At 36.3% G+C, this 21,979-nt stretch overlaps 1 protein-coding gene across 1 annotated transcript in view; it reads right to left on the bottom strand.

Annotated features, from left to right (window-relative positions):
* MIPOL1 (mirror-image polydactyly 1) overlaps positions 1-21,979 on the bottom strand; it is a 286,282-nt gene that overhangs the window by 193,716 nt on the left and 70,587 nt on the right. The window contains exons 5-7 of the mRNA XM_080936131.1: positions 7,769-7,898; positions 2,024-2,057; positions 1,594-1,764 (exon numbers count right to left, since the gene is read on the bottom strand). Of these exons, the coding sequence (XP_080792257.1) occupies positions 1,594-1,764; positions 2,024-2,057; positions 7,769-7,898 (335 nt within the window). The remainder of the gene's footprint in view (positions 1-1,593; positions 1,765-2,023; positions 2,058-7,768; positions 7,899-21,979) is intronic.

Genomic DNA, 21,979 nt, shown 5'->3' with positions numbered 1-21,979 from the left:
AAATAAATAAATAAATAAATAAATAAAGTTTAAAAAAGTACAAGAGCCCGAAACCAAGAATAACTGTGAAATACTTCATAGTGAGACATAGCTATTCCAACCAGAAGCTCACAGCAGCTGTGGATGACAGCACTGGTTTGAATAAGACCATGGGCTCTTCAGCAACCACACATGGGGAAAAGGGATGCAGATTGTTGAAATACTGACTACAGACACCACACTCCAATGCATAGTTCCAATCCATTTGTAACAGACAACCCTGGTTAACCCCCCCACACACACACACACACATACACAAGTCATGAATCTAGGAAAGTAACTGACAGAGATTAGAGGAAGAACAGATGAGGGAGACAGTAATCAGAACATATTATACAGAAGTAGGAAAGTGTTAAATACCAAAATTAGTGGACAAAAGAGGAGAGTTATAAAGAGTTGGTGATAATTGTACTGAGCCTAGGAAGCGAGGACAGCTGAGGTGACAAATGGGCATGAAGGGTTTGAGATTTAAAAAAGAAATCAGCAAGATCCATTGGAACAGGTACTGATGAAGGTGAAAACCCCTGGGCATCAAAGTCTCAGGGGAATGACCTAGAAAGTCGGAGGCCATCAGTGGATATGCTTGAAGTGCAGGATGAGGCTAAGAGCGGAATGTGGCCGCCGGCCCCCGGCAACCGAGAGAAGAGTCATTGCACACATTCGGTAGAGGAAATAAGAGGCTGGTATACTAGCAGAAGACAGAAAAGAAAAACGGTGAGAGCTATCCTAAAATGGTCACGAAGCAAGGGATGAAATATCACATATGTAGTAAGTACAGTCACATTGTCTACTAAGCAGTATTGTCTTGTGTATGTTTTCAAATTCGTGTTAGGGAAGGACAGAAGGACCAAGAGTAGAATACATTGAGGAGGAATCAGTGCAGGGCCTGTGCTGCAACTCTTAAGGGAACCTGAAACTCCTTCAGAGGACTGCATGGACCAAGACTCCTCCAAGAGGAAAAACAGTTGAGTTAGAAAAGGAAACTGAAACAATGTTCATAAAAGAATATACTAATTTTTAATTAAATGTAACAAGTCAGGCAATGGTAATTAAAACTAAAAAACAAACAAATGACAACAACATAAAACCCAAAGAATCTTAGCACACAATAAAGTGCAGTGCAAGCAAGAATTGTACTGTAAGTGACCAAAGAAGGCAAGTGTATTTTAGTATACTTCAACACTTTATAAGACATTTTGTTTGACCAATAAATTATCCACTGACATATTTTTAAAGAGGATGCATATTCATAAAAGTGGTACAACAATGGAAATATTTTAATATATTGAAATATTATGGTATGGCTGATTTACCATAAACTAGTGTGAATTAGAGATCACATGAGAACAAAGTATAATGGGGTGTGTATGTGTGTGTGTGTGTGTGTGTGTGTGTGTGTGTGTACGTGAACTGTCACCATGAAATGCACATCTTTTTCTATGAATAAACATTCTAAAAGGGGAGTAAAGAACATCTGAGCAGCATTCACTGTGCTGGGGCTTTAAAACAGAGAGGCGAACAGGCCCTGCGTGCTCCTCTGACAGAGGCAGTTACCTGAGCTAACGCCGCATCCCGCTCTTCTATGACGGCCTTCATTTCTTCTGCAGTAATTCTCTTCTTACAGTCCTTGGTCTTGTAGATTCTATCCACAATTACAGCTCCATTCTTCTGAATAGCTACCCCAGTGTCTGCATTGTTTATTCTGTTCAGTAATTCCTGTAATGTCTACCAACACCATTATATGTTAGTCAGACATGAGGTTTTAATATATTTTATTTAATATAGGGTTTTAATTAATAGGCACATGTGAATTGTAAATTGACTGAGGGAAGTTATTGAATTTTCATACTGCAGCAAAGATGTACATTATTAGTGTGTCAATTCTTCTTTTCCCCACATCTTAGTTCTTGAAACCCACTCAATTGAACTTAAGCCTCTAAGATATAAGACTGACATCAAGAAATCTCCTCAGAGAATGGCTTACCATGTCATTTTCTTCAGGGTTAATATTTTCTAGCCTAGAAAAAAGGGACACAGAAAGCCTGATCAGTAGCATTTCTTTAGTGCGGCAAAATGAGTTCGCTTTTTAAATCTTTAGAACCTCAAGTAATTTCATTCGACTAGTCTTTAGAGTCAACCATGACACTGAACATATTAAAGTGGCACCTGCTCGACTCCATCTTTCAATAATGCTCTCTATCTTCTGCTCTGACTTCAGACTGTTAAGTTATTAATGTTTACTGCTATATATGACTACAAGGATCAATTGTTCATATGTGTTTAGATGAAGAAAGTTCCCCAGCGAAAGGCGCACGCTTTCTCGTCATATTTATTCCAGTTCTTTTGATTCTTATCAGAAACTATTTTCTTTCTTTCCTTGGACACTGTCCCATGTAAAAACAAAGCAAGCATTTTTCTTACTGAGTTTATGTTCCCTCAAATAGTGACAAATAATTACACCAAATTAAATCTGAAGCTGTACTGCGCCTCCTGTGATACAAACACACCGAGTGTCCTGGCTGACCAAACCTGGATCACATATTTTCCATTTTCACAGGTTATATAATCATTCAATTGAAAGAGTAAGAAAATTCATCTCTTCATGAATGTATTTTCTAATAATTGTTTGCTAAAATTATGGTTAACATGGATGAATTAAACAAATATCCTAACGGTAAAAACATTCTGAATGTATTATTAGAAAACAGAATGTGTGCAGTGACTAATTGAAACAAATTAAAAGACAAACTGTGATGGTATTAATAAATGGCAGAGATTTTAAAATACTTGATACTAATTTTAATATGTATTGAAAAGTTTATAGTAAAATTTCCTATCTTCTGAGGCCCTCACATATCTTCTGGGATTTAATATTTGTCAAAAAAGGATGATAGTTAAAACATAATAAAGAAAACTGGCAAGTATGCCACAAAGATGCTCCAAACGTCACAATTGGATTAAAAAATAACTACAATCAGAAAAAGTAGTTGTTTCTAAGCAGCAGTTTAACAGAAACACAGCGGGAAGGCTGTGTATGCATGCGCTGGCTGAGTGTGCACCAGCAGTAAGATCTAGTGAGCTAATCACGTACGAAGAGCAGCTCTCACACGCCTAGGAATTGCTTCAACTCACATCTCCAGAAGAACAAATATTCTTGTCTTCTGTAGAGTTTCTCCAAAAATAAATTATATTTCAATCATACTGTTTAACAGAAGCTTGTTTAACAAAAAAATCGTAAGTGACCTAATATTGCGTACTCATTTAACATTATTTTAACATAGCAGAAGTCTATAACACAGTTGTGGCATTTCAGGTCCCAGAGAAAGTACTTGACCACTGCAACCTTTACCTTCTCTGACTGGTTAGCTAAGGAACTTTTACTAGAATCACGTGCTGCACAATAACAGAGTTAAGCTTCTGCCAGGGGAATTGGACTATGAGCTCATCACTGTAGTTTCCAAAAAAAAAAAAAAAAATCAGTAGGAATATTTTAAAATTTCATAATTATTAAACATAAAATTAAAGTATCAATGGATTGATGATAAAATTTGCATTGGCAGACTTCTAGTAATATTTAAAATATTTTGATAACTATGGCAATAAACTTGAATCTTAATTTTAAATAATTATATAAAACCAGATTAAAATATAATATAGTTATGGTATCCAATTTGTATATCTAAGATCATTAACAGAACAGGAAGTCAGTGAGATATCTGCATAATATTTATAGAGGCTTTGGGTTATTACAATATGAGAAAATGTTACTTTAGCAGGAAGAAAATAAAGAATTCAAATGTTTTAGAGCAATAAGTTATCACATTTTTGAAACATTTGAGACAAATGAATTTAATCTAGTATTAAATTCTACAGCTAGTAATAAACAATTTTTAAGTTAAAATTGATTCAACTTAAAAGTCAAAGGTTAAATAATTATCAGGTATGTAGACTTATCTTTCAAACTTTAAAAATTGTGGTATCAGTCCTAAAATAATATGCAACAATTTTTAATCTGCTAGAAAATAAACTTTAACGGTTGTAGTGAGAGAAGTGAACAGAGCCCACCACCTTGCCTCTTGTTCTCAATCACGTTTTATACTTGTTATATTTTATATATATATACAACTGATCTGAGAAAAGCTTGAAATTTAAACGTGAATATTTTCAGGGAAATATAAACTTAAATTAGAAAGAGAAAAGGCTGCTTTTTCTATTTTGCTTATGAAATCTTGGGAATGTGTTTCTTACACATTAATGACATAATACTATCTCAATTAAAATTAAGTCGAGCTGGAATTAGTACTTTTTTTTTTCCGTTAGCAGGTACACACTCTCTTTGGATTAGCTTATATATCTCCTAAATGTTGCCTTGGTCGTGCTGAAGCACATGTGTACAACACACACAAGTGAGTGGGTTGCCTGCTGTAATGGCCTTTCATGTGCACATACAGAGTAGAAGGTGGACGCATATCATCATTGTCTCTACCTGACACAGGGTATTAGGAAATGAAACTGCAATTTTTAATGTGAATACATTATAAGATGCACGTCAATACATTTGACATGACATTCTGAACTGGATCATTCAACATACTGCAAAAGATGAATTAAGAAATCAACAAAATTATTTTCAGAAGAATTAAACTGGGCTTCCAACAAATAAACCATATACTGTATCATTTACTGTCATGCCGAAGTTACACATTGTATCTTTTCACAGAAAATAATAGAAAACAAACAAAATATATGAGGTCTTCAAATTTATGTAAAAATAATCTTCGGCTAATAAAGTTTAATAGAAGCAAGTATGAAATAACAAATTCTGGTTTAATTATAGATTTACACTAACAAATGATATTATATAAAAGACAGTCAATAAACAATAGATTATCTCATTAATATAGGTCTTAGATATACACAAAACAATTTTTAACTATTTATTAACACATAACAATGCCTACTAAGTCTAACTTAACATAGCATAATTAGTTAAGAATTTTGCTGAAGCAAATGTTCATGGGCTCAAGTTTCAATTGATTTCCTATACCATGCAAATTCTGACTGACAACTTTGCAATCTAAGTGAAAAGCCCATGCACAGAATGTCACATTTCTAAAGTTATCCCTTGATCCGTCAATATTACTTTCTTCTTTTTTAAAAGTTAGGCCAATAGTAAAAAACAGAACAATGACCTCAAATGATGAATAGTTTGTGATCCAAAAATACAAATAAAAACATTTAAGCCTAGTGAAATGTCCCATAGATATAAATAAATTGATCTTAAAATATTTTTATGGCAGTAAAAAGTACTAGAATAATTACATGATTCTGTAATAAAAATGTTGGGGATATAACATGATTTAAGGCATAGAAGATTCAGAAATTAAGACCACATAACACTGGCAAAGAGAGAGCTACACATATAAGCAGACAACATGATCCAGTTGAGCAAAAGGCCCACATGCATATGATAAAATTATGTTTGACAAAAGCACAAAGAAAACTCTGCTGCAATAATAGGCTTTAAGCAGGCTGGCTCAGGAGGTGGCCACTGTCCTCAATGAGCCTGACATTGAAGGGACAGGTTTACCTCCCCTCGAGTCGATGCTGGACTACGAATTAATGCCTGAGACACTGACTGGAAATTGGTGTATTTTCAGAACATGAGAATTATAGAAAGAATATGGTCAGAACCAGAAATAAGTAAAGGCCTGCCTTTTTACCTTGACTTTGGATGCTGGGTAAGGGCTGATCACATTTCTAAGCTGTAGTAGATTGGTTTCAACTTTCTTGCATTATTTTTGTAATAAAACTTGTATATTTATCAAAGCAGGGAGAATGGGGGGAAATCACATCTACCTGTGATATACAAGTATTGTAAAGGTGTTGCTTTTATTTTTTACTGTCAGTAGAGGTTATATGTGAAGGCAGTGACATGGGTACCAATATAGAGTGTGCTTGCAAAGAACAGAGTTACAGTGGTTATAAAAAGGCCCCTTGTATTATAAAAACTCAAATATTCTTTTGGCACTAATTATAATATTAAAAGTGTAGTGCTTTTTGATATTGGGTCAGATTGTGTATTTGGCCAATGCATTAATTTAAGTGATAAATTGGAACCATATTAAATAATGTTAATTAACCTTGCTACTCCAGAAAAATAGTTGTCATTTTGTTTGTAATGGTGGCTTTTGTTTAACTGGCTTGGGTTTTCATTTTTAGCAAGCGCTGGGCTGGAATTCACTATGGACCCAAGGCCAAGTGCTGAGATTATAAAGGAGCAGCTGCACCCAGCAGATTTCATGTTTATTTCTGTCCTGGATGTTTTTTTCCCTGTTTTGTTGTCTTATTTTGATCTTAATAAACTTACCTTTCCATAATAAAAAAAATTATAGGCTTTAAATATGAAATGATTATATTATGCATCCAGCCTGTCATTGGATCTGCACATAAGAGGCCATTACAATCCTGGCAACCCATTCACGTGCCTGCTGTACATGCAACTACAGCACTACAACGGCAAGATTTAGGAGGTAAGGTTGAGAATATGAACTGATCCAAAAATTTAGTCTGCCTAACAGAAAACAATTACTAATTCCTCTTTTATTTAATTAAGATAATATCTCATAATTATAAATGCTAATCATAGTAAATGAATATAAGTGAATACCATCATACAGAAAAAAAAAATAACAAAAGAACAAATATATGTATCTTACACCTTTTGAAAAACCTAAAAATGGACCACATGTTGCCATGGTTTGAAACTGAACTGTTTCCCATTAGGCTCATGCTCTGAGTGTTAGTTTCCAGGAATATTTGTGGTGCCTCTGGAACCCGAAGGAGGGGGCTTACCTGACTCAAAGCAGGACACTAGAAACAAACGTCAAAGGCTAACCTCAGGCCCCTATTCCTTGTACTTTCTGAGGCCGATCTGCAGCACAGCGACCTTCACTGCCGTATTTTCCTATGTCACTGAACAGAGGCACTCCACAGCGCATTCTCTCTATCATCAAGTATGGCACTGAACGGTGAACCAAAAAGAACTCTTGATTTTTCACGTTGATTCTATCAAGCATTGTGGTCACAGAAACACAGAGATCACTAATATGGAAACCTGGTGCAGAGAAGTGGGTTTGTTGCTGTAATGAACCTATAAAGTTCTCAGGCTAACTACTTTGTGGGAGGAATATACAGGAGTTTGAAGATATAAAATGCAGTGACTCGCGGGTGCTATAAGTAATATTTAATGAATGATTCTGGTAGGAACATAAAGAACAGATCGCTGAGAGAAATGCATGTAATGAAAGCTAGGCTAGAATACAATTTTGCTGGCAACTGAATTATATGGCATTTCTGTTACCACTGGGTAAATAATTTATACCTAAGCACATCCTAAAAACGTGAGCAAAGAAGAATTTAAAATATTGGACTAATTGTTTGGTGGAGAAAATGTCAAGAAAGCATAATACACGAGCTGATGCACTCATTGCTGGCACCATCCAGGCAGAAACTGTGCTGGAGAAGAAGCTGAAAGTTCTGCAACTAAAGCCACGAGAGGCTGCTTTCCAGGCCCCTAGGAAGAGGGTTTAGAAACCTGCCCCCACAGTGATGTACTTCCTCCAACGAGGCCACGCCTCCTTAAAGTGCCACTCCCTGGGCCAAGCACATTCGAAACAACACAGTCTTTATAATGTTCCTGATATTACAATTTTAAATGTATACGCACATTTTTAGTGACATTTCCATATGTTTCATGTGTGCAATGGCTTCATCTCTCTCCTCGAGGGCTAACTGCAGTCTGCGCATAATCGCTTCATCACGCTCTCGCTGTGCAAAGTACACTTCTTCAACCAAGGCTACAAAACAAGAGCAGTCTTAACCAACTAAGAAATAAAGGAGAAATGCATAAATATAAGCAAAAGTAATTCTATCTTAAGAGATATTTATCTAATTAAGGTATTGTCAATTAATGACTTGTGAAAGCATTTTTAATCACTACTGTGAAATGAAGATATATGGCATGTATAAAAGGAGAAAAGGTTAAAAGGCCTAGCCTCCCCCCCAAATAAATACTACAGTTATATGTACATGTTATAGCATGTAAAGAACAAATTAATAACATTATTAATATAAAAATGTTGCTACTATAATCTATAAAATCTTTGGTACGTAATGTAAAAATGCATACACAAGTGTAAAAGAAAACAAAATATTGACTGTGGTATCTTCTATAATAACAAAAACTCACAAATCATCTAAATGTCCATCAACACAAACAGGAAAGAAAACATTTAGAAAGAAATGCCTCCTGGCACTTGAAATGAATTAACAATGGGAAGTAGACAAAAAGAAATACAATAGCAAGTTACAAACGGAAGCGGCACCACCCTTCGTGCACAAGCACAACAGAAGGCAGCTCGGTCACTGAGACGGCGACTGAGCTGCACACTGGCAGACAACAAAACTACATTACAAATGGCATCTCTTCCTCTACTGAAAACTCTGATGCTACCTGAAACGGACCTTTCTTAAGTATCAATTCTGGGACCCTGCAAGTATCTTAAAACATTACAAAATGTTATGCAATATGGTGTTAAAGAACTAGACAGCTTCTACAAATCTTACTTAGTCAAACCATAAAGTAAACTTAGAAAAGATGTAAAATACCATTTAACTTATAAAATAGGTTCATGTCACTGCTGTTAGACGTTAATAGAGACACTCTAGACAGCTACTGGTTTACTCAAATGAAAAGTGTTGGTAAAGAAACAGTCTGAGGAGCACCTACACCCCATACTTTACTAAAGCAGTGTAACCACTAAGGACATTCCAAACCTCTGTCCATACGCCCTCAGATCAGTGCAGACCTCACCTCTCATCAAGGAAACTTCTCTGCTACAGAGACCAATACAGAAAATCACAACCAACCAAAATGAGAAGTTGAAGATCCCAAAAGATACAGAACAAATGCTGCATTTGAGGCTCAGAGAACACTGTGGAGGAGAGACAGAAAGACGGTAACAGCACGAGGAACAGAACAGGATTTGCTGTGAGACTGTGTCATCTGGTAATGGCAGAAGCTACACCCCTAAGATCTCACCAACATGGCGGCCTAATCGTGACGTCTTTTAATGACGCTGAAATAAAAAGACACCCTCATTCGAAGGGATGAATCCACAGACAATCAATGCAACTAAAAAGAAGTGGGAAAGAAAATCTTCAAACAGATGGAAAAATAATTATAAAAAAAGAGAGCATCAAGAAAGTAGGAAAAGCAACAGAAATGGTAAATATTAGAATGAATATAGTAAAGTATACTGATTACATTAAATATTTCTGTAGCTGAAAGCAAAAACATTGATGGGGGTTTTCAATAAAAACAAGCTTTTATTTCATTTTAAATTTAGTTTTATTTATTTTTTTACTTATTCACTTTACATCCTGCTCACTGCCTGTCCCTGTCACTCCTTCCCACAATCCTTACCCCATCCTCCCATCCCCTTCTCAGATGAGCCAGTGGGGGCCCCCTCTGGGTACCCCTCACCCTGGCATGCCAAGTCTTTTCCAGTCTAGGCACTTCCTCTCCGAATAAGGCCAGACAAGGCAGCCCAGTTAGAAGAACATATCCCATGTATAGGCAACAGGTTTTGGGATACTCCCCTTTCTAGTTGTTCTGGACCCACATAAAAACCAAGCAGCACAACTGCTCCATATGTGTAGGGAGGCCTAGGTTCTGCCCATATATGTTCTTTGGTGGTTCAGACTTTCAGAGTCTCAAAGGTTAGTTGACTATGCTGGTCTTCCTGCAAAGTTCCTAACCCCACGAATTTAATACATTAAAAAATGGCTGTCCCCTGATGGAAATTCTAAGTTGTCAACATATGTTCAGTCCCCAAGGCCAGATGTCTCAGCTGGTTTTCGGTGTAAGTTGGAATCCCAAAGAAATAGGCTCTAATATCAGCTAGGACACCCTCAACAACAGAAAACATAAACTTGCCAGCAAGACTGAGGGAGGAAAAATAGGTAAAAGCGAAGAGTTTCCTTCTTCTATGACCTTTTATAGAGCTCCCACCAAAAGGTCTGGCTCAGATTTAGGATAGATATTAATACATTACATGATCAGGATTTGGAGTGGGTAAAAATCCCTCACAGGTGTGGTAACCTGCTTGGGTTTTTATTTGATTCCAGATGCAGTCGACTTGATAACCAAAATTAGCCACCATAAATCCACCCTTTGTCAAAATCTCCTATGTCATTCTTAATTTCCAAATGAAAATAAGAAATTCGAGACAACGCAGGACTGGCGAGAACCGGGTGAGAATGGATTCCAACTAGCCTTGGGGCAGAGAGATCTCAGCAGAGCACACAGAAAGTGTGCGCCTGCCCCGCCCGGCTTGATCCAGGGGTCCAGGAACCCGGAGGCATCAGGCCCTCTGTTCCCAGCTGGCAGCTTAATGAGTGCACAACAGGCACTGGAAAGATCCTCTCCAGGAAAAGTGGAGACCCAGACAAAACAGGACTGGCAAGAACAGGGTGAGAATGGATTCTGACTAACCAGGGGGCAGAGAGATCTCAGGAAAGGAAGAAGTAAAAACATCACTCTTTGCAGATGACATGATAGTGTACTTAAGCGACCCCACAATTTCCACCAGAGAACTCCTACAGCTGATAAACAAGTTCAGCAAAGTGGCTGGATACAAAATTAACTCAAACAAATCAGTAGCCTTCCTATATTCAAAGGACAAATGTGGAGAAAGAAATTAGGGAAAACATACCCTTCACAAGAGTCACAAGAACTATGAAATACCTTGGTGTGACTCTAACTAAGGAAGTGAAGGACCTGTATGACAAGAACTTCAAACCTCCAAAGAAGGAAATCGAGGAAGACCTCAGAAAATGGAAAGATCTCCCATGCTCATGGATCAGAAGGATCAACATTTTAAAAATGGCCATCTTACCAAAAGCAATCTAAAAATTTAATGCAATCCCCATCAAAATTCCAACCCAGTTCTTCATTGAGTTGGAAAGATCAATGTGCAATTTCATCTGGAATAACAAAAGACCTAGAATAGCGAAATTTATCCTCAACAACAAGAAAACATCTGCGGAAATCATTATCCCTGACCTCAAGCTATACTACAAGGCAATTGTGCAGAAAACTGCATGGTACTGTTACAGAAATAGGCACATGGATCAATGGAATAGAATAGAAGATCCAGAAATGAGCCCTCATGTATATGGTCACCTGATTTTTGACAAAGGAGCTGTAAACACTCAATGGAGAAAGGACAGCCTATTCAACAAATGGTGTTGGTCCAACTGGCACTCAGCATGCAGAAGAATGAAAATAGACCCTTTCTTATCTCCTTGTACAAAGCTCAAGTGTAAGCGGATCAAAGATCTCCACATTAAACCAGATACACTGAAACTATTAGATGAGAAAGTAGGGAAAACCTTAGAACACATAGGCACAAGAGAAAATTTCCTGAACAGAACACCAATGGCTCCAGCTCTAAGGTCAAAGATTGACAAATGGGACTTAATGAGATTGCAACGATTCTGTAAGGCTAAGGACACTGTCAAGAAAACAAAACGGCAGCCAACAGAATGGGAAAAGGTCTTTACCAACCTCACATCTGATAGAGGCCTAATATCCAAGGTATACAAAGAACTCAAGAAGCTAGACACCAGAGAATTAAACAATCCTATTAAAAAATGGGGTGCAGAGCTAAACAAAAAGTTCTCAATTGAGGAATATCGAATTGCTGAGAAACATCTAAGGAAGTGCTCAACATCCTTAGCCATCAGGGAAATGCAAATCAAAACAACCCTGAGATTCCACCTCACACCAGTCAGATTGGCCAAGATCCAAAACTCAGATGACAGCAGATGCTGGCGAGGTTGTGGAGAAAGAGGAACACTTCTCCACTGCTGATGGGGTTGTAAACTGATACAACCACTCTGGAAATCAGTCTGGTGGTTCCTCAGAAAAATGGACATAGTACTACCTGAAAACCCAGTTATTCCACTTCTGGGCATTTACCCTAGAGAGGCTCCAACATACAACAAAGACACATGCACCACATTGTTCATTGCAGCTCTATTTATAATAGCCAGAAGCTGGAAAGAACCCAGATGTCCTTCAGTAGATGAATGGATACAAAAATTGTGGTACATTTACACAATAGAGTACTACTCAGCTATCAGAAACAATGACTTAACAAAATTCTTAAGAAAATGGCTGCATCTAGAGAATATCATCCTGAGTGAGATAACCCAGTCACAAAAGAACAGACATAATATGCAGTCACTGATAATGGGATACTAACCCCAGAAAGCTCTGAACACCAAAAAAAAAAAAAAAAAAAAAAAACAAAAAAAAAACAAAAAAAGAATATATTTTAATTAAAATAGAACTGTATCACATCCCCCTTTCCTCCCTACAGCCCCTCCTAGTCTCTCTCCTATCCCCTCAAATTAATAGCCTCTTTTTCTATATTATTGTTACATATATACATATATACATATGTGTATGTACCCACAAATACTTAATTACAACCTTAAAAAATGTATTCAAAAAAATAAACCAATAAATAAAAGAAAATAAGAAATTCAAAATTATGCCCAGCATGACGTGACTACCCTATGTATAATAACAAACACATTATATATTTAAAATAGGTGTTAAATCCCCTTGAGGAGCATTCTTCAGTGTCTTATCATTTAAATATGATAATGACTAATAATATCTCAATTGATGCCACATTATATAATAAAGTCACATATCCAAAACCACAAATATTTACTATATCAATATCTATATCTATATAATTTGTATACAAACATTCTTAATAAAATACCACAGAAACACTCTTATCAATTGTAATCATCATTTCTGCAACTGGTCAGATAGTTTTAGTTGATAATTAATACTGTCCTCTACTACCCATTCTAAATTTCCTCTATCCCAGCAAGCATCTCAGCAGGTCTTGGCTGTTTTCCTAAAGGAAAAAGAAGAGTATTTCCTTTCAGAAGACTATGTGCCATTTGTCACCCCGGATGGATGGGATTGTTGTAGTTCCCCATTGAGTTTATAACCAGAGGACATAGTAGAACCAAGAGATACCCCAAAGAATCTTCTTTCCTCCAGAAATAATCTTTCTTACCTCCAATGTAAAGAAACAACCGAATTTCTCCCTGTTAGTTAGAATCAATCAGTCTACCTAAAATTGTTGTTTCTTTTTTAGCCTGTTTGTTGGCTTAAGAACCTCAGAAGCATAAAGTAGCCAGGGGGAAGTCTAAGCTTCCAGTTCAATAGAATGTTTGTTGTATCTCCTGGCAGAAATTCTTCCCATTATGGACCCAAAGCTTCTAGGCCAGCATAATTCAAGGCCATAGGAACAGAAAGCAAAAGTTTTCCTGGTATGTATCTAGGGGTGATAGCCAGTGGAAGTATTCCATTTAATACCCCATAATTACTGGACCTGTGGATCCTGGCTATGGGAGAAACTTTATTATATAATAAATATATAATAATCCCACCAATTGCTTCAAGATGATGGACAACAGGGTAAGATCGGTGAGTTCCATGGGCCTAGGCCCACTGCGGCACTTCTTTGTGAAGTAAGATCCTTTGTCAGAAGAAACGATGTGTGAAATCTCTGACCATGGATCAGTCATGAGAGTTTAGGTGGTAGTTTAGGCAGAAAAAGTACACACAGGAATGACAAACCCAAAACCAGAATAAATATCTACTCCAGTAAGGACAAAGCACTGTCTGTTCCAGGAAGGAAAAGGCCCAATGTAGTAACCTTGTTCTGGCCGCTGGCTGATAACTCTAGGAAATGGTGATGCAGTACTGGCCTCTGCTGTTGGCAGATCTGGTACTCAGCAGCATCTGTAGCCAGCTCGACACTGGTGAACAGAAGTCCGGGTTATGAAGTCTATACATTACTTCACTCCTGCCATCATGGCCACTGTATTCACGGGCCAATCGGGCAATGACAAGGACGGCTGGATGAGGAGGCTGAATGACCAAAGTAGTCATTCTATCTACTTGATTACTGAACTCCTCAGCTGACGTCCCCTTTCAATGAGCATTTATAAGGAGCACAACTGTCTTCATATCCTTTACACATTTGGAGAGATCTATCCACATCCTTCACCAGATAATCTTTCTCACTAATTTTCCACAACTGGACACTTTCTAAGTCCCTGACAATCCAGCCAATCCACTGAGTACAGCCTATCCATCACTGAACAATTGCACATCTGGTTATTTCACCTCCCAAACAACAATATGTAGCATCTGAACTTCCCACTGTGAATATTTATATTTACCAGTATCTTTCAGGGATGTTCCAGAAAGATGTTATGATGTACCTCGCCCACTTCTGAGTGGTGTCTGCATAACATTATGCCAGACCCTCATCTTCACTTCCTCAGTCAACCTGTCATAGGATACGGCTCATGAAGCACTAACTTCCACTTCTGTGTGGTAATGGATTGCTGTTGTGCATGTCCTAGGTTATGGATTGATGAGTCAGATGCTATCCTTATCATGGTGGAAAGCTCAGACCACATGGTAACCTGGTAGAGCATTGTTCAATGTGCATCTTTCCATTAAGGACCAGTAGCAGGACATGAGCTGTCTCTCAAGAAGAGAACGACTGTCTGCAGATGGTCATGACTCCAAAACCCCAAGTCTCCTCTGTGATTCATTCATAAAGGACTGTCTAAGACTCGAAAGAGCATCCCAATCTGCCACGGAGTCTACTGGCTCATGTTGTCCAAGGAGTAAAGCAGCAAAGCCTTTTCCTACTAGAGGCCCCACTCAGAGCTAGAACCTTTCTGAGTCACTTGGTATACAGGTTGAAATGAGGAATCTTCTCTTTCCAGAATACAAATAGAAACACTAAATATTGTGCTTCTTTCTTGACGGTTGAAGAGGCCAGGTGAAATAACTTACCCTTTATCCTAGAATATGTTTACATGGACTACATCACTGGACTTGTAAAATTTGAGTGAGATCAAATTTATTTCCCATTCTCTGATGCATATATGCTCTTCTGGTCCAATGACCATAATCTCGCAATACAGTGGGTAGGTGCGATAATATGTCAAAGAGGATAATGATGAAGATCCCTTCAAAACAGGTTTATGAAGGGTTAATTTACACAGGGCTGAAGGGTTAATTTACCCTTGATGTACAATTATAAAGATATACTTCTGGGTTTGACTATTAAAAGCAAACTGCTTCTGGTGGTCTTTTTTGAACAGGTACCAAGATAAGGGCATTTGCTAGACCAGTAGCTATAACCATCTACCAGATGTACTAATCTGCTCAAGTAAGCACGTAACATCTAGTATAGTCGCTGCAATTAGATTTACTGCTTGACTGACATTAATAGAACAGCATTCTTTATGATCCATCTGTTTTCTTCACAGTATAGATAGTGGACTTAAAGGTAAATATGGTGGGAAGTACTTCCCATTCCTCCAGGGATGCAATGATAGTTTTGTTTCATGATTTTTCCATTGGTTTACCTTTGGCCTTTCCAACCATAATAATAGCCTTCACTCTACAGGTCCTGGAACCAATCTGGGCATCCTACCAACTTTGAGGTATACCTATCCCAATTATCCATTTTGGAACTTGGAAGGAAAATCACAGAATGAGTTCAGGGACCAACTGAACCTACTCTGAGTCAGACTTCAGCCAAATTTCTACTAACCACCTTCTTCATAAGCCTTTACTCTAATATTTCATGGGTTCTCTCAGAATTAGTATTAATTCGGAGTCAATATGCAATAGACTCAAAAAGTCTGGTTGTTTTCTTTCCCCCAGTGTGTAAATACCCTTGTAAAAGACTGTAAGTCCCTCTGGAGAGGGATGGGAGAAAGATAATAGTAAAACTCTTAGGTATATTATTGAGATCCTTCATCAAGGGTCCTGCAAGTCCCTTCAATCAAGGGATTCTGGGTCAGCAAACTATCCCAATTCTGGAGATTGGTTTACTGGTAGAGATTCCCTCTGGCCACGATCCAGTGTGGCTTTAGTTATTTGAGAATGTTTCTGCAAATAAATCAATGTAGAAGGCTTCCTATCTATCACATTCCTTGAAACACAGCAAATGATTATTCCACCACAAGAATCACTTTGACTGCGCTGCTCATGACAGATACTATTTTTGTGCTGCCCAAATATTACTTTGCCTATGCTGCCCACTAAGATAACCATGCTCAGCTTTGTCATCGGACATTGAATGTTGTCACCTGGTACCTGCTATTCTGGGACACACTAGATCCACTGCATTTAATTCATCTAACTGAGCAACAGAATCTATAAACCTAAGGCAGTGGTTATTTTTTTTAATTACTTTTTTTTTTTTTTACTTATTCACTTTATATCCTGCTCACTGCCCCTCTCCTGGTCAACCCCACCCACAATCCTTCCCTCATACACCATCTGAGCGGGTGGGGACCCTCTTAGTATTCACCCACTTCAAGTATTCGAGCACTTCAAATCTCAAAGCAGTGGTTCTTAACCTGCAGATCACAACCCCTTTGAGAATCAAACAACCATTTCAGAAGTTACCTAAGAGCATCAGAACAAACAGATATTTTTAATATGATTATAATTTCATGGTTGGGGTCACCACAACTTGAGGAACTGCACTAAAGGATAGCATCATTGGGGATATTGAGAACCCCGTATTAGAAGGGATCTCTTAAGCTAACTTAAGCTTCCCCATTCCTCCTGTTATGTAGCTGGCTTTATCTATACTATTCTGCTACCACAAATTAAGTCATAATGCAATTTTAAAAGAAGCTTCTACCTAGAAGGCAGTACCCTAAAATATTTACCTTTTTTTCTAATATTAACAACTGTCTTCCCATAACAATGGCCCTTAATAGCTTAGAAAAATGAAACACACTGTCTTGAATGGCATAGAAAATTCATCAACCATTTTTTCAAAATATCTGAAGTAATCTTAGTCATATTGCAAGTATCCAAAAGGACAGTAATACAATCACTTGTAATTGTTTTTATATTAGACAAAAAGTTCTTGATCAAATAAGTAAGAATCAAGAGCATCCTAAATAAATAATACTTTCATTCTTCTACTGTCAAAACACTTAACTGACATATTCAAAATATGACTTAGTTCCAAAGCATATTAATGCATGAGTTAGGGCAATGGAGTTGCCTGAGGAATTAAGAGTAGCTGCTGCTCTTGTAGAGGACCCAGGTTTGGTTCCCAGCACCCACATAGTGAAAGAATCATCTAAAACTCCACTTCCAGGGAATCAAGTGGCTACTTCTCACCTCTGTGTGTAACAGGCAAGTATGTGTTGTGTACATATGAGTGTGTGCACGGGCAAAACACTCTTACATATAAAAATAAGCATATCTAAAATGTTTAAATGTAATTTTGACAATTTATATATAAAAGCAGAATTCAAAATTTTTCTTTTTCAATATTTTACAGTGGCAGCAAAATAAAAAGTAGAGGCAAGAATAAAAAATATTCCAAGTTCATTGTAAGCAGTATACCATGGTGACAGCTCATACAAAATACTATGTTATTTTTTACATGATATCTACTTAAAATATGGAAGCTAGACAGGATGTAAAATATAGGCAAAATTACAAATTAGAACGTATATGTATATGTATATATATATATATATATATATATATATATATATATATATATAATCACCCTGAATATTGTGCAGAACTTTTATATACAATACATAAATGCTAGTTACACTTTAAATACCAACGGATTTCCTACTGCTTATATAAAGTGTGATGAGATTTGTTATTAAATTTAACAAGTTAATTTATTAGACATGATATTTCTATTAAACTCAAGATGGTCTTGAACTCATGGTCCTCTCTAGAAATTGCATGCTGTGTGTCATTTTATATAAGATGGTACCTGATAAAAGCAATAAGAACATCTAGTCATCTCTATGACTAAAGCTAAAAATGCTTATTTGGTCCTACAAGAATAATGACACTAGGTTTAATTATATAAAATTAGTTAAAATACAAATATTTATATATGTAATTAAAGATTAACATATAGATATTTGAATGTTAGATTTAAAATGTTTCAAACACATGCATGTTGCATTCAAAATCTAATTATGAAACTAGAGAAATAGCTCCACAGTTAAGAGCAGTTTCTAGTCTTTCAGAGGACCAAGGTTTGGTTCCCAGAATCCACAACATGTGGTTCAAAATGAACTCCAGCTTCAGAGGATCTGGATCTGATGCCATCTTCTGGCCTCTGAGAGGTGTATAAAAATAAATGAAGTCAAAACACTAATACAAATAGACTTTTAAAAATTAAATCTGGTAATATAATTGATAAGAAATGTATTCAAAATTAAGGTATTACTAAATGGTTATTTCATAACAGCTTTTATGTTATATGTGATTCTGGGCATTTATAAATCACCAAATTCTTCCTGGAATGCTATACTTTCAAAGAATCAATATGCAACTCTCAAATATTTTTAGTAAAGAAAACTTAATTGTAAACACTGAGCTTTTCCAAGGTAGATGACTATTACAAAGTTCACTAGAAAATCAATATAGCATTTTAGTTGGAATTTGCTCATTAAACACCCACAGCTCTAATGCAAATTATGATGGAATGAATAAAGCAAATACGCATGCTTCTTTCTTTTTATTAAATGTAAAATCTACTGTTAATTGCATCTCGTATGTCATACAAACTTTTCTCCTTAACTATTAAATAGAAGCTTTAACAAAAGTCATTAGAGATTCTTTCTTTGACTTGAATAAATTTCAATATTTGTTCAGTAAAGGTTCACAGCAGTTAAATTACATTAACAAATATTATTAGCTACTATGTAAGCCAACCAAGTAAAATACTTATATTGTAGGTAAAACAAATCATTGGGTGTTTACAATAATATTTGGATATCTCCATTTTTAAACATGGTTATCAAATACCCTATAATTCTTACTCAAATGAGAAAGATTCAGAGAGGATCACCCTCACCCCACCAATACCAAATACTCAAATTTGTTTAGTAAGCTAATTGTTTTCTAATATGGGCAGGGTAAATATGAAGAAGCTGAACCATACTAAGTATGAGTTTATTGAGTGAAGGCAAAGTACATATTTTCTTAGCAGCACCTACGTCTATTGACAAACCCATATTCTACAGTTTTCAAGCCATTTTTAAAAAAACAGTAAGAAGAAGACAGTGCATTAAAAATATTCTAATTTAAACACTGGATCACGATGCTCTAAGTAACATAATTTGAAGAATAGATATTTCTCCAAAATAAATAAATAAATAAATAAATAAATAAAGTAACATCCGTGTGGTGGCTATTTAAGTATTTCAGACTGAATTAAGGAGAAAGAGGAAATCAGTAAAATTTCTCACAGTAATGCCCCTGAAGACAATCAGCATCCTCAAATAAACACATTTGGTAGAAAACAGTTTGTAAAAACTTGGTACTCATAAACAAACCTTTAATTCCCTGAATAATACTGTCACAGCTTTACATGAACGTTCGGGAGACACAGTGATGTGGAGTCCTTGCAAATATGACAATTGTTTCATGAAATGAGCACATGAATAGTCCAGATAACAGATATTAGATGTGTTTTGCATATATATTTTACATTCCTTTAGCATAAACCATTTGTCAAAACATTGAAACAGTGAGTGCCTGGGGCCGGAGGCCTGTAAGTAAGCCCCAGCCCGGGTCGTCTGATGGTTTTCTTACTGCCAGAAAGAAAGCACATTCAGAACTGCTTCTGCAGAACACACTCCTAATATTTTCTCAGACTGGATTTGAATTCTCAACAAACTATGAATTAAAAATGCTTATCACCATTGTGTGTGTTCTTTGTTTCTTATGTGAGTGCACAGGTGTGTGTATATCACGTGTGTATTTAAAGAGAAAAGGCACCATGACCGTATTGTCAATACAAGTAATCTATGCAAGATAGATACCATTAAATTATATGTTAAAGTATAGTAACATAGATAATGGATACAGATAGATCACAAGATAGATGGAAAGGAGAGATAAGACATCAAGAATGATAGATTATAGACAGAAGATAGAAAGTTTAAAAAAAAAACTTTTGTGGACTTGTTTTTCTATTTTCACCTTTATGTAAGTTTTAAAGAAAAGTCAGGATTTTCTGTGGCAAGTTTATTTTTCCACATTACCAAGTCAGGAGTCCTGGTCTGTGTGGATACATAGTCTATATTTTAAGCATTTATATTGTCTCTGAATACAAAAACCGGGACTGTTTTCGTCCTTTTAGCAATCACAGTGAAACTTATTTGCTCTTCAGAAAAGCAAATTGACACTCTCCAATATAAAAATTAACTATCTTTATATGTAAAATAATTTAAATTGGGGTGTTCAGAAAAGAATGTGTATTTAAAGAGAAAAGACACTGTAAGCAATTGCATTGTCAATACAAGTAAGTTACTCAAGATATATAACCATAAAATTATATGTTAAAACACACTTCAATAATAGAGATAGATAGATAGATAGATAGATAGATAGATAGATAGATAGACAGACAGACAGACAGACAGACAGATGATAGACTTATAAACATGGGACTTAAAAACTAAGGAGTTCTGTTGGCTAAAATCCAATATTGTCTTTATTTCAGTTTAATTGGAAGAGGATCTCAAATTCATCTTCTCCATGAGATATCAGGAACCTGGATTTCTCTTTGTACCAAAGGTTAATAAGAAATGTGTCTGCAAAAGTCAAACAGCATTAAATACCAAAAACTGATTATTATTCTACAGGAGCTGCTCTGTCACTCATAATCTCTCCATGCGTCAGCCTTCCACAGCTAATCTTTAATGGATGACATTCAAGAAAGAAAATAACTAACACATGAAGCGGAGGCTCTAACGTGAGCTTTTAAGAAATAAAAAAAAAAAAGGCTTTTGAAGAAATATCAATGCCTTAGGCATTATAAAATACTACTAAAATACTGTGACATAAAGTTCTCAGTGTCTGTATAATAGTACTAATAACAGAACCAAGAGGCAGTAAGTGCAAGGCCACCCACAGAGACTCGAGAATAAAGATTCAAATAAGCAGTACGTTTTTAACAGTAAAAGCCGCATCACTACCATAAAGGAATGAGTGGATGCGATCAGGGCACCTACTGTCTTACTGTTTTTAGTTGAAAAGAGAGAAATTAAAAGTGTAAATATTTGTAAACCCAATCTTCTTCCCCCCCCCCAAATCTTCCAACATAATTATCAATGTACCTCCCCTACAGTGTATTTGCAGGAAGTCATTAATGGTGATGTGGGTGGGTAAAGGCCAGAAATTCTGTCAAGTGTCTCCATTACTCTCTAGATCTTAGTTTAAAGACAGGACCACTCACTACACCAGAAGCTACGACTTCACCGGACTAGCAGGCCAGCAAGCTCCAGGGCCCGTCCTCGCCTCTCCTCCCTCGCTCGAGTGTTGAAGGCACATGACTCCACAGCTGATTTTCACATGGGTCCTGGGGTATTTTCTTACTACTTCTATCACTTAATTTAGAGAGAGGGAAAACTTTGCATATCATCAAATATTGCTCAGAAAATTTGTAATTATTGACTCACATCTCACAGGATGAATGTATCATAACTTGTTTAACAAGTCACTCATTAGATTTTTTTATTCTTATAATCGGAACTAACACAATAAAAACATTCTTATACATCTTTGTATTTAATCTACTCGTAGAAAATGTCTACTAGAAGTGGATATTTGTCACATATTAACAAATTTTAAACCTACAAATATTTTTGCATCATATTTGCTATTTCCAGAATTTAGTTTGGTGTGCATCCATTAGTTACTCTATGTGGAATCTGTTTTGTAAACATTAATATTTTGTTTATA

Source organism: Micromys minutus, assembly GCF_963924665.1.
Source record: "Micromys minutus genome assembly, chromosome: 1".
Classification (NCBI taxonomy): Eukaryota; Metazoa; Chordata; class Mammalia; order Rodentia; family Muridae; genus Micromys; species Micromys minutus.
This window is presented reverse-complemented; position numbering and strand designations above follow the sequence as displayed.